At 53.2% G+C, this 12,500-nt stretch overlaps 1 protein-coding gene across 2 annotated transcripts in view; it reads right to left on the minus strand.

The window, feature by feature from the left end:
• Positions 1-12,064, minus strand: part of Ret (ret proto-oncogene) — a 43,839-nt gene extending 31,775 nt beyond the window's left edge. The window contains exon 1 of one of the 2 annotated variants that reach the window (XM_052720621.1): positions 11,771-12,064. In XM_052720621.1, coding sequence (XP_052576581.1) covers positions 11,771-11,843 — 73 coding nt within the window. In that variant the 5' untranslated portion in view covers positions 11,844-12,064. Of the gene's footprint in view, positions 1-8,659; positions 8,767-11,770 lie in introns of those variants that run through there. The other variant, XM_052720622.1, reaches the window with a different exon arrangement.
• Positions 12,065-12,500: the final 436 nt, after the last annotated feature.

Consider the following 12,500-nt stretch of genomic DNA (forward strand, 5'->3'; position numbering starts at 1 on the left):
CTGCCGATTTTGTTTACGTCCAGTAACTTTCAGGATAGTGTTTTCAAATAGCAAGAGCTCCTTAGAAGCCTTGTGCACGCTGATGGTCAGAATTCGAAATGGCGTGGGTGCTATAGAAAACACAGGAGGGTCCCCCAAACTACTTAACATAGACTCCCCATAGGATCCAGCAATTCCATCTGAGTATCATTCCAAAGAACTTAAATCCCAGAGAGTTACACATCCATCTCATGGCAGCATTAATCACAACTGCCAAAGGTGGATGCACCTATGGATGGGTACAGAGAATGTGCAATGTACAGCACACACATCATTCAGCCTTAATTTTAAATGAAAGGTATTCTGATACTGTGCTGGCTATTTTATGTCAATTGGAACAAGCTAGAGTCATCTGTGAGGAGGAAATCTCAATTGAGAAAATGCCTCTGAAAGATCCAGCTGTAGGGCAAGCCTATAGAGCATTTTCTTAATTAGTGACTGATGGAGGAGGGCAAAGCCCACTGTGCATGGTGCCACCCCTGGGCTGGTGGTCCTGGGTTCTGTAAGAAAGCAGGCTAAAGCAAGTCATGGGGAGCAAGCCAGTAAGCAGCACCCCTCTATGGCCTCTGCATCATAACCCGCCTTCACCAGGTTCCTGTCCTGTTTGAGTTCCTTCGATGACGGACTAGGATGTGGAAGGGTCAGCCAAATAAACCTTCCTCCCCAACTTGTTTTTGAGCAGTGTTTCATCTCAGCAGTGGTAACCCTAACTAGGACAAATGCCATTTGCAAAATCCAACCAAGGGGAGGGGTTGGAGACACGGCGCAGGAGTTAAAGAGTTGTTTCTTGTCAGGCACTTAGAGCAACAAGAAAATAACTATCCAGACCTAAGCTGCTGCTTCTGAATCGCTTGGCTGGAGTCACAGATAGAGGCCAGGGAGGTGGGACTCTGCTAGGAAGCATGGGACAGGAGACAGTATCAGCCAGGACAGTGGTGGCCTGGCCTGGAGGGGGGAGAGGACTAGAGAAGATGTAAGTTCAGGAAAGAGAGAGCTCCAAGTGGCAAGTACTAACAGGAAGTCTAGCTTCTCAGGGCTAAGAGATCATGACCTCAGGAGCCCTGTCAGAAGTGACAGGCTGAATCAGCTTGTGGATTCCAGGCAAGACTGTGGACTAAATCTGGGGTGACAAAGTGCACCATGTCTGGTAGAGGTGGGGCACTGTCTTGGGCAAGGGCTATACGTTCTGTGTCTTATTAGTTTCCTCCCTGCTCTCCAGGAGATTAAGCCCTTCCTCTTCACTGGGTTGTTGGGAGCAAAACTGAGTTGATGGACGTGAAGTTCTAAGAACAGGGGCTGCTGCCTGCTGCCATTCCAATCATCCCCACTCCATCCCCACACCTCTACCTCCATTACCCACCATCAGCACCATAAACACCTGCACGATCATAACCATCATTCCCATCTTCTCTACAACTACCAGCATCTCTTCCAGACCTGTCTGCAGAGTCCACACCCAGTACAGCTCCCAAAGCTCCCCCCACATCATCCCTTTAAATCTGCAACCCCCACCAGTACAGAGCAGGGGGGCCTCAGTGTGCAGCATCCCTGTCAACACTTGTCTTACTAGGCTTCCAGAGGAGGGTGGCTGGTAGCAGCTGGACAGAAGATACCTGGTATGGGGGTGGGGCTGTCCTGGCTTGGGAGTCCCTGCTCTCCCTGCATACCCAGGTATGGTCCTCATATGTCCCATCCCCTGAGCTGGTGCTGTAGGATATCATCTCTCCCAGTCATGTTGGTACTGCTCCCCCAGGGCTCAGTCCTCCGAAGCTTCACATTGTCAGTGTTCCCTGCTGCAGGTGGGGCAGGGGTCTACTATACCGCTGAGGTTAGGGATTAATTGGTTACTGGGATAGCCAGACCCCAGAGCTGTCCTCTATACACAGACCCAGCCTTCTTCTTCAAGGAACGTGAGCACCAGGCTTTATCCAGTAGGCACTGCGGCTACCACCTGCATTTCCATACCCACCCAGACCAGCTGCAGTGGCCTCACTGAGATGAAGGATGCTCCCACCCAAATGTGATTTCCCAGCTGCTACTGACTTAATCGTGGGTCTTGCTGGCAGTTTCTTCCGGCTTCTATACAAAGGAAACTGCCAATTAGCTTACAATTAATTTCTTTCCTAGGGCAAGGCCTGGCCACCCAAGTGGTCTAGAGATGGCCGTGTGTGGGAGACCAGGCCCCTTTAGCTCCAGGGCTCTCCCTAGTACTCTGTGGCCTTAACTACTACTGGCACAACCAGGCCAAGGCACTACCAGCTTTGACCCTGGGGACTGTGGGCTGTGCAGCTGTCCCCCATATACCCAGCAGAACAGCATGACTCAGAACATGTCCACATGCTGAGTGGCCACCCCACATACACCTCATGCTCCTTTTCAACACTCCATCCCAACACGCTTTGTGCTACCTTCAATATTCACCAGTGAGATTTCCACAGTGCCGTTTTAAGCACACCTAATGATAGTAGGATTCCCATCTCACCGAGCAATAAACCAAGACAGAGGATGGCCCCAGGTCACACAGAGTGATTTAGGACTTAGCCACTCTGGCCCAGGCTCCTTTGTTCAGTGACAGCTGTTCATATAGTGCTTTTGAGAAACCGGGTCACAGAGATCCAGGACCGGGGCCATCCATTTATGTGCCTGCAAAGGGGGCTGAAAATGCCACTGTGGAGATTCATCCATGTCTTCCCAGGTTCTCCTCAAAAAGGCTGATGCCCCTTGAAGTTTCTTTGGTGCTTATAAACTGGCTCCTGTAGTACTTCAGTGAGATAGAGTCACAGCAGGAGCCCCCCTAACAAAGTGAGGGCTCAGGAATGTGAGACCAGGTGGAGTTTTCACAGGGGTGCCATCCCACCAGAGGTTCTTCCACGGAAGAAGCACCCACAGGTATAGAACCCAATGTTAGGCTTTCATATGCCCAACTCGCTAGACACAGGAGAACTGACTGAATATTGCGGAGTCCTAGCCTTTAATGGCCAAAAGGTCCCTGACCGTGTCAGAGGGTGGATACTGCAGCCGATACAGAGCGATTCCTGCTTCTGTGTGGGGATCAGGCCTGCAATCTACCACGTGCACAGAGGCACAGCTCCTAAGGAAGATGTACCCACATGTGACAATCCTGCAGTGTGGCTCCATGTGCCCAAACTGCAGGGATCTGCTCTGAGTGAGGGGAAAGCTGGAACGTTGGGCAGGTCAGTGTGTCCTGACTGAGGTGCAGCAGCAGGAGGAGGCTGCTTCAGTCTCTGGAGCAGAAGCAGTGGGCCTCTTCTTGGGAAGGGGGTGGCAGATAAAGAAGTCCCAAGCTTCTGCTCTGGAAGAGAGTGGAGGATAAAAGTCAGGGACCTCACAGGAGAAGTTTCTTGCTTTGCAAGGACCTAAGGCCAAACACACTGCAATCCTGGGGTCCCTGGTATGGCAGGGCAGGCCATTACTGAAGGCCCATCACTGGTATCCGTAGCTTGTGGTTGCAAACCCTGAGCGCGAATGCAGAGGAGAGGCCACTGCCTCCGCACAGGCTACGGTCCCTGCAACACAGCTCTGGCCAGCAGCATGACATCACAGCAGCAATTACCGTAATCAACTTAGACCAATCTGCCCAGTTATTTTTAGTCTAGATAGAGGCAGAGCGAGAGGGCAGCCCTGGCTTCCCAGGCTGCCAGTACTCTTATTGGATGTGGGGCAGGTCTCTGGTTTCCAGCATCCTCCCCTTCCGCAGGGAGGTTCCAGGGCATCTGCTTCTCCTGCACGAGCTGTAAGGCCATTGTTTCTGGAACAGTTGTGCTCAACGTGGCGCAAGAGTCCTGGTCTCCTGAGAAACACAGACACTCAGTGGGCAGTGGAGACTCAATGTCCATCCAAGGGCATCAATGTCAAGAGAATTCTCCTAACTGACTGTGATGCTACTGGATGAAGTGGCTTCTCAGCCATGCCTGGCAGAGATGACAGGTCAAAGGCACGCAAATAAAAATTGGCCAAAAGTGTTCAACCCTGGATAAAGTATTTTTTATACCATGAACTCTAAGGCTCAGGGAACACTGAGGAAGAGTGAACAGAAAGAATGTAAGGGCTGTAAGACGGACAATGACCCCAAAATACTATTCTTAGGGCATGACATTGCCATTGTAAACACAACGCAGCTGCACATGCCTACGTGTCAACAGTCAATCACAGAGCAGGCACAAGGGGGCTTAGACCTCCCTGTTGAATTACTAACTACTGGTAAGATTCTTCTCATTTTTTGGGGGTGGGGAGGTTTCAAGACAGGGTTTCTCTGTGTAGTTTTGGTTCCTGTCCTGGATCTCACTCTGTAAACCAGGCTGGCCTCGAACTGGCAGAGATCTGCCTGCCTCTGCCTCCTGAGTACTGGGATTAAAGGCGTGTGCCACCGCTGCCCAGCCTATTAGATTCTTAGGGAGGGAAAGTTCCTGTGGTAAGTCCACAGACTCCAATGGATAGTTTTAAACCCACGGCATCACAGAAGGAACTGGTTAAAGTCAGTGCACCACAAACAAACAAAACAAGAATATGGGAAGGGACCTGTGGAGGGTTGTGATGACAGGGATGGGTGGGAGACAAGAGAGGGTGCTGGGTTAGTAAACAGAATGTACTACATACATGTATATAACTGTCAGCGAAAAATTTAACAAAAGCAATGGCCAAAGGATCTGGAGAGACGCTTATCCAATAATATGCACAACCAGCCAGTGAGTGTGTAAACAGGCTCATCTAGTCTTAGGACTAGATCACTCATCTTTAGGGAACTCAAACCAAAAGCACAACGAAATACCCATGAGCCCATGGGAAGGCTAGAGTGTCCAAACAACAGCAGGAACTAGTAAGTGTCGGAGAGGATGTGGGTGAAGTGTAAGCTTTGCTGAAAATGATGCTCCCTCCGGGGGAAGGGCAGTTCAGCAGCTGCTCAAAGACCAAACACCAGAGCCTTAAGCAATTTCACTCCTGGGAAAACGGAAAACAAGCCTTAAACAGAAGATCCAGAGGACGTTCACAATAGAATACACACCTCCCCGGATCAAGAGATACATAAGTGGATACATAGATGGATACATAAGCGGCCGTATCCAAACAAAAGGAGTATTAGTCACTCTTAAAGAACTGCAGACTGATGCGTGCTACAGTGAAGGTTAAACACTAATAAAAACTACCCTAAACTTTGTACCATTTACACAACATGCCCAGAACAGCAAATCTAGCGATAGAAGTTGACAAATGGGGACAACTGTTTAGTGCATATATGGTATCCTTCGGGGATAATGAGGGTGTGATGGAACTACGAGGGGACACTGGAAACTGGGACAGGCTAAATGCCATTGCACTAGTCTCTTAAAAATGGCTACCCTTATGCTACATTCGTTTCATTTAAAAGGTTGTTTTAAAAGACAATTCCAATAAACTGTCTCCTCCCTCACCCACAGAGGTTGGGCCCAGCATAGGCCCCTGCTGTGCCACCCAGGAAAATGGGCAGCGGGGCCCACTTGGAGAGGCCAGTGAACCGGGTAAGGGCTTGTTTGGTTGGCTTATCAACTTGGCACAAGTTAAGAGTCATCTGGGAAGAGAAAAACCCAACTAAGAAAATGCCACCATCGGGCTGGCCTGTAGACAAGTGTGTGAGGGAATTTTCTTGACGTGAGAGGGTCCATTCCACTGTAGGTCCTGGGGTGTCTCTCTCTCTCTCTCTCTCTCTCTCTCTCTCTCTCTCTGTGTGTGTGTGTGTGTGTGTGTGTGTGTGTGTGTGTGTGTGTGTGTGTGTAGGCAGAGCCACAGGAAAGCAAGGCAGTGAGCAGCATTCTTCCATGGTCTCTGCTTTAGTTCCTGCCTTGACTTCCCTTCAGGATGTACTGTAAGCTATAAGATAAAATTGCTTACCACATTGCTTTTAGTCATGGTGTTTATCACAACAGAAACCAAACTAAAAAGGGTCCCCAAGTCTGGAGACTCCTCTCATCCCCAGAATTCGTACAGTGGCACCCCATCCTGGGGCCCCACTCACTCCTCTCGGAACCCCCCAGTCCACCTTGCACTGAGATGGGGCTCTGTGGTGTGATTCTGACCTTCACAACACAGGCAAGGTGACACAAGGCCCTTCCAAGCCCGGCTCCACAAAGCTCTGGATCTTTCTGTGCACATGGCCAGGTGCACAGGTTCTGGGGTGCAGCTCTCATGGAAGAGGCTATTCCTGGATGGAGAGGGCATGCTAGCTGCCACACAGGTAGGGCACCTATGCTAAGCCACAGAGACTAGGTGGGGTGCCTGTTACCTAGTACTGTAGATACAGGCTGGAGTGACTAGGGAACCTCAATCTAGACTTTCTAGGGCTCGGCAGATGTGGACTTGCTGGATCAATCTTCTGCAAAGGTGACCTCCAGCTGACCACCTGTGCTGAGTCACAGCCAGGCAGAGCACTCATGGGGGCAAAGTATGTGCGAAGCACATTAAGCCCGTCTTGCCTGGGAGGAGGGTGGTTCCTAGAACCATTTGCTGCTTGGATTGCTGGTGAGCAGAAATGGATTCCTGACTTCCCCAATGCAGTAGATGTCCCAGGTAAGGAGGGTAGAAGGCCACAAAGGAAGACTGGAGAAGACAAAGCCCCCAAGTCACCCAGAATCAGGTCCCATCTCTTCCTGTCACATTGGCAAAAATGTCTAAGAAATTCACTCACCGTGTGCCCCACAACTCGACTCTCACCCACTCAGAGCATGGCACTCAGAGCATTTCAGGTTTCTTAAATTTCAAGATGTTAAAGTCCCCGCCCCCTTTTCCTTCCTGGAATTCAAGTGTGAAAATGTTAAGGACCGTCTGAGGGAGTGGAATCAATTTCAATAAACACTGACCAGCATCCCTCGTCTCCTGCTCCAGGCTCACGCTGTCCCTCAGACAGCCCTGAAGAATTCAGACACCAGCACCCCAGGTCACAGAGGGAGGGCCTGGGACCACCATGAGGGGCGTCTGATACTCTCGAGTTTTGAAGAAGGGGCTCCCATCTGCTAAGATCTGGGCCTCAGGGCCACTGGCACACCTCGTGCTGCAGAGAAGAGACTCCGCTGTCAGCTCACCAGGCAGGCGCACACCTGTCCAGGTGCACAGTTAACCTGCAGTAGCATCTGGGCTGCTCTGCTTAGCGGAGTTACCTATGAGGCAAAAGCAAACAGAAGTGTTTGCTTGAGGCTGGCCACCTGCTCTCCTCAGAGCCCAGGTGGTGCCTCAGAAGCAGCCCTCAGGGTCTCACCAGACAGCCTTCTAAGGGGCACCGGTGTGCCCGAGAAGGAGCTGCCACAATACAACGGCACTCTTCCTCTCTTCTCCTCTCACCCCGAGAAGGTCAGGGTTTCACAGTAGATGGCTCAGGGATCTACCGACTCAGGACAGAGTCCAGGCTCAGACTGAGGGGGATGGTCCCTGAAGCCCCCTACAATAAATCACACAGCTGTGAGGCCTGCTCGGGGTTTCTCCATGGCTGTAGAAAATAGGGAGATGGGTGATGGGGGAGGGAACAGCTGGGGAAAGAAAGGAGGAGGAAGAAGAGGCACAGTCCACAAGAGCCCTTTAGGGTCCTGGAGCCTCTGTGTGGAAAGGCTCTGTGTCCTAAATCCCAGGACACAAAGCCCTGGCTGCTGCTATGAACGAAGCGGGGGGGGGGGGGGGGGGGGGGGGCGGCGCGCAGCTCAGAGGCAGCTGTACCAACCCCACAACTTCCTAGGGTGAAACACCCCTTAAGATCACAGAGGACAGTCTTCACAGACCAGAGAGACAGGGGCCCCCGCTGCCATCACCTCCTCTGCGGCCCATGCCTCCCTGCTCTTGCTGGTAGCTGCTCACCTCTAGCTGAACTATACACATTCTCTCCCTCTCCCAAACTACTAGGTGTGTCTTTTGCTGTTAGTTCCTACTTGCAAAACACCACTCAAGGCTCTTTTCGATTAGGACCATCAAGTCATTCACACAGAAAAATAACGGGGAAGGAGGTAAAGTTAGAAAGTACAGCATTGACGGGAGAAGACTGAGGTAAGAGATCAGCAGCCAGGCAGGCCCCAGCCCTTACCCCAGAAGCAACCCCCTCCCCCCACAACACACCCCTCCACAGTACAATTCCGGCCACTCATCTGGAAGGAAAGAACTACCGAGTGAGTGGGGGCTGGACTCCCAGCCAACTCTGCCCTTGTTTCCTGGGCATGGATGGGTGTTTTCCTCTGTCAATCTTTCCCAGTGCCCTAGGGAGGTAGATTCCACCTGGATGACGGCACACGGTTGCATCCCTCCCCTAGCACAGCTCTGAGGTCAAGGCACCAGGTGCCTCAGCAGACACTGTCCTTGAGTGGCTTGTCCCCACCAGCCCTCTGGCTACATACACATGCACCTTCTAGTCATGCCTGGAGCACAGAGGTTCCCTTTCCAGGACAGCTCTGACAGAGCCAGGCCTACTGTTCATTCCTAGCCTATGGGACTCCCACAGTCAGCCAGCCAGTTAAAAGCAACAAATATCTCATTCAGAACTCTGCTCACACCCAGAGAGGCTCAGGCCTCATGTCTGTGGGGGTTGCTGTACGTGACATGTCACACCTAGATCTGGTCTAGTCTTTCTCTACAGCACCTTCTGACAAACCTGAGTGACTTGCCAAGGTGTGAAAGGCAGGGACGCTTCCTTCTCCCAGGTCCCTCTCCATCTCCACTCCTGGAACCAAGCTCCATCAGCCCAGAGATAGGACTTGCTAAAAACTAGAGACCAGGATCTGGGGAGTCCTTAGCTTTCATGGGCTCTAGAGTCTAGAGATTGGGAGATCCTCAGTTTGTTCACCTGTAAAATGGGAAAAGAAGGCAAACCTCATAGGGTTGTCAATGGGATGATGGGGGTAGTAGTTGTTGCTGGTGTTAGCAGGAAATAGGACCAACAAGAGTCCTCTGCCAGTCTGCAGAGAAGATCCCGAGGGAGGTAGCAGCTTCCAGCTTCCCCTTCCCTTCCTATCCCAGGCTCCATTTCAACAGATACCATAATTTTTAATTAGTTTTCCCCTCCCCTAGCTAAAAGGCCATTAGTACCCCATTAGGTGAATGCATCCCATTTTCTTCACACCCCCAAGGAAACAGTGATTTACTTAAGCCCATTCCTAAAGCAATTCTACAAAATAAAGGCAATTTAGTGAATGGGCTCAGTAACTTCCCTGCTTGCTGTGTGCTCTCAGGCCCCACCCTCAGGAGCTCCCTGGCTGGCCCAGCCCAGAGAATAGACACTGCGGCAGCTGGAGGCAAGAGACGAGGAAGGGACCAGGTGAGCCTGGATCAGGGACAATCAGGACAAATCCCCCGGATCCCTTGCACTCAGTAAGGGAAGGGAGGAAAAAGGAAACAGTGACTGTGTGCCCCAGCCCCCAACCCTTACTCACAAGGTTGCTGGTGAATACAGAGATGGGTCCCTCACACTTACAGAAGGCTGTCCGGAAGGGGACCCTCCCATGACATGGTGCCAGAGCCTTTCGGTATGACAGCTAGAGGTGTTAAGCAAGATGCCTGGCCAGGAAGATGACGGACAAGAGTCTTGCCAAGTAGTTGGGGCGGGGTGGGAGTGGGCAAGGTGCCCTGGGACATGTATGGGAGCCTGAGAAGCTGTGATCTAGTATCCTCGTCCATACAGTCAAGTTGTAGCTGTACTGAGAAGTGAAAAAAATCCAGAAAATTCTAACAACTTAGAGAAGGAGGCTGCCATCTCTCTAGTTCCAGGCAGGGCACTGGGCCCAACAGCAATGAGAAGATGGGGGGGGGGGGGCTCGGTACTGTGAACGTGGGGGTGGGGTGTCTTTGGAGGACGGTGGGAAGGGAGCCAGGCCATGCTGTGGGAGTACGTATGTGCCCATCGGTCTCTTGAGCGTGATTTCATGGGAATGGTGGGAGCATGTCTTGATGACCTGACATGAGGGTGCCTGTGAGCTGAGCAAGGCTCCCTTTCCTCTACAGACCCTGTCCAAACCCTGGGGGACAGGCCCAGCAACTAGAACACTGTGTCCACTAGAGAGCGCAGGAGGCCAAGCTGCTCCCTGTAATACAGTGAGGAACCGCACCCGAGATCGCTAGTGGCAGTCTGGAGCAGATCATTGAGTGTCACAACCGCTGCTCCAAAGTCGAGGCTATAGGGCTTCTCAAAAAGCCCAATTATTTCTGCCTGGATACGAGCCCCCCCCCTCCTCTCCTCTGTACCACTATCATGGGTTCTTGGCCATCCAGAAAGGGGTGAGTATAAGACAAGGGTTATTGTCACTGGATTCTATATACTGTTGTGGCCACCTGATTCTATGGGCCAGGGGTCTCACACAGAAAGCCCCCAATATCCCTGCTGAATGCCAGAGGCCAGACCCTTGAGCTGGGTTGCTGCAACAGCTGGAGACCTTGCTAAATTCAGGGCTAGGCGGGTTTGGGGAAGCTGCCCCGCACGTCTTCCTACTTCACTCCTGACTACACACCTGAAGCTATTAAGTTTAAACCCAAAGACACAGGAATGCTCCACACTGTTTACGCAGTCTCCTGCCTACATACCGGCTGCAGCACTGTGCCCCAACACCTAGCATCAGACTCTCCAATCTATTTCTTTCACAGGGATGATAAAGCCTTTATTCTACTCCCCTCTCTGCATCCGTCTCTGTGGTGCCAGGAGGCCCACAAATGCAGTCTTGAGCTGGCCTGTGAACCCAGTCTCGGCAAGACATGGGGCAAGGTGATCAAGGCCTTTTCTGTTTCCAAAGACTGCAAAGAGAAAATGCCCCTTGTAAGGAAGGGGAGGACGGTGGTCTGGGCTCCGTTCTGATATCAGAGAGAAACTTGGTATGTATATTTTCCAGGGGGGGAACCAAGTTAGGGTAGGTTGGAAGGACTCTATAACAGGTGCAGCCACGGGGGTCAACATCTTGCATCCTTAGGGTTTATTTGGTCAGGGTATAGGGATGAGAGCAGTGACCAGCCTTTGAAAGCCACACCTAATAAAAGGATTCCTATGTGCGTTTGATGCCGAGCACATCACCACACTCGACTCCCGAGTGGCCAGGCCCAAAGCGCCCAAATGTCCGTCCTGGACCCTATTACACCTTCAAACGCCACACTTTCAGGTGCTCCAGCTGAATACCGGGCAGGGCTTAGACCGTGTCATACTCATGGGGGAAGACACGCCAGAAATCACAGGCTTTTACGTTTTTTAAGACCAGGGTGGCAAAAACACACAAGGGAAAAATAACCTTTACCAAGAACCTCAGCACCCTTCAGCCAGAAGAGCACAGCCACACAAAGTGCGGGAGTGAGATGCGCAAAGAAAACCTGGACGCAGCAGTCTTCAAGCGCTGGCGCAAGTCGCGGGCTTCCCAGGGTTGCGGACCCTGTCCGCTCGCGACTGCTCCCCAACGGCGACAAGCTCTGTCCGCTTCCCCCGGGCACGCGGCCGCGGCTGGAGGCGCGACCAGCCTAGGGTGCGCAGCTGCGGCTTTGGCGAAGCACCCACTACGCCGTCCGGCCAGCTACCCGCACCGACCCGAGCCGCGCCCAGCCGGCAGCCCGAGCGCTCCGGGCGCAGCCGCCAGCCGTAGGGACCCGGTTCCCAGGCCGGGAGGCCGCCAGCCGCGCAGCCGGCCGATGCCAGCCAATGTCAGCGCGCTTCTGCGCGCGTCAGCTCCCAGGCTCGGTGCGCAGCGCTAACTTCGCCCCGGTCGCTACCGTCCCAGCCGCCCGTAGGACTCACCTTCGCCCAGCAGCGGCAGCAGCAAAAACAGCTTCAGCCCCAGCCCCGGGGCGCCGGACGTCGCTTTCGCCATCGGCTGTACGCGCGAGAGCCGCGGTGGAAGAGCGGGCGGGTCTCGGCGGTGGGGTGCGGCGCTCAGCCGGGCCTCCCCATGCCAGCCCGGGCGCAGCGGGCACTGCGGGCGCGTTGCGTCCGGGCGCGACTCCCAGGTGCGGACTCGGAGCCGCTCTCCGCCGCTGCGTGCACGGTCTCAGTTGCAGACCTGCGCTGCCTGCGCCCTGGGAGCGGACTGGGGCAGGGCAGGGCGCAGAGGGAGGGGCAGCGGGAGGGGCGGGACCAGGGGGTGCGGGTGTGTGTGTAGGGGCGGGGCTCCAGGTACTACGTGGGGCAAGGTGGGGCGGCACCCGACTGCTGCGGGAACTGCGATTTCCTTCCTAGCGGAAGGCCGGTTGGAACTGGGTGCATTTGGGTTGTGGTGCTGCTGCAGGTCGACTAAAGGTAGCCTGGATCCATGATCATCTGCTGGCACAGCCACTTTCTCACCCTGTGCGCCTGCTTGCTGTTTCTGCGTTTGTCCTTTCCCGCCTCCCAGAAAGAGCATCACAGAAGATTCAGAGTCTGGGCCGACTGGTTACCTATACTCTCAAAGAGACCCAGACACTAGACGGATGTCCCTCCAGTCTCTGGACTCAGGGACATCCTCTGGACTCGGAGAGCATCCTCCGCCATT

The sequence above is a fragment of the Peromyscus californicus genome, unplaced genomic scaffold (assembly GCF_007827085.1).
Source record: "Peromyscus californicus insignis strain IS unplaced genomic scaffold, ASM782708v3 Scaffold_6__1_contigs__length_162567912, whole genome shotgun sequence".
In the NCBI taxonomy this organism is placed as follows: Eukaryota; Metazoa; Chordata; class Mammalia; order Rodentia; family Cricetidae; genus Peromyscus; species Peromyscus californicus.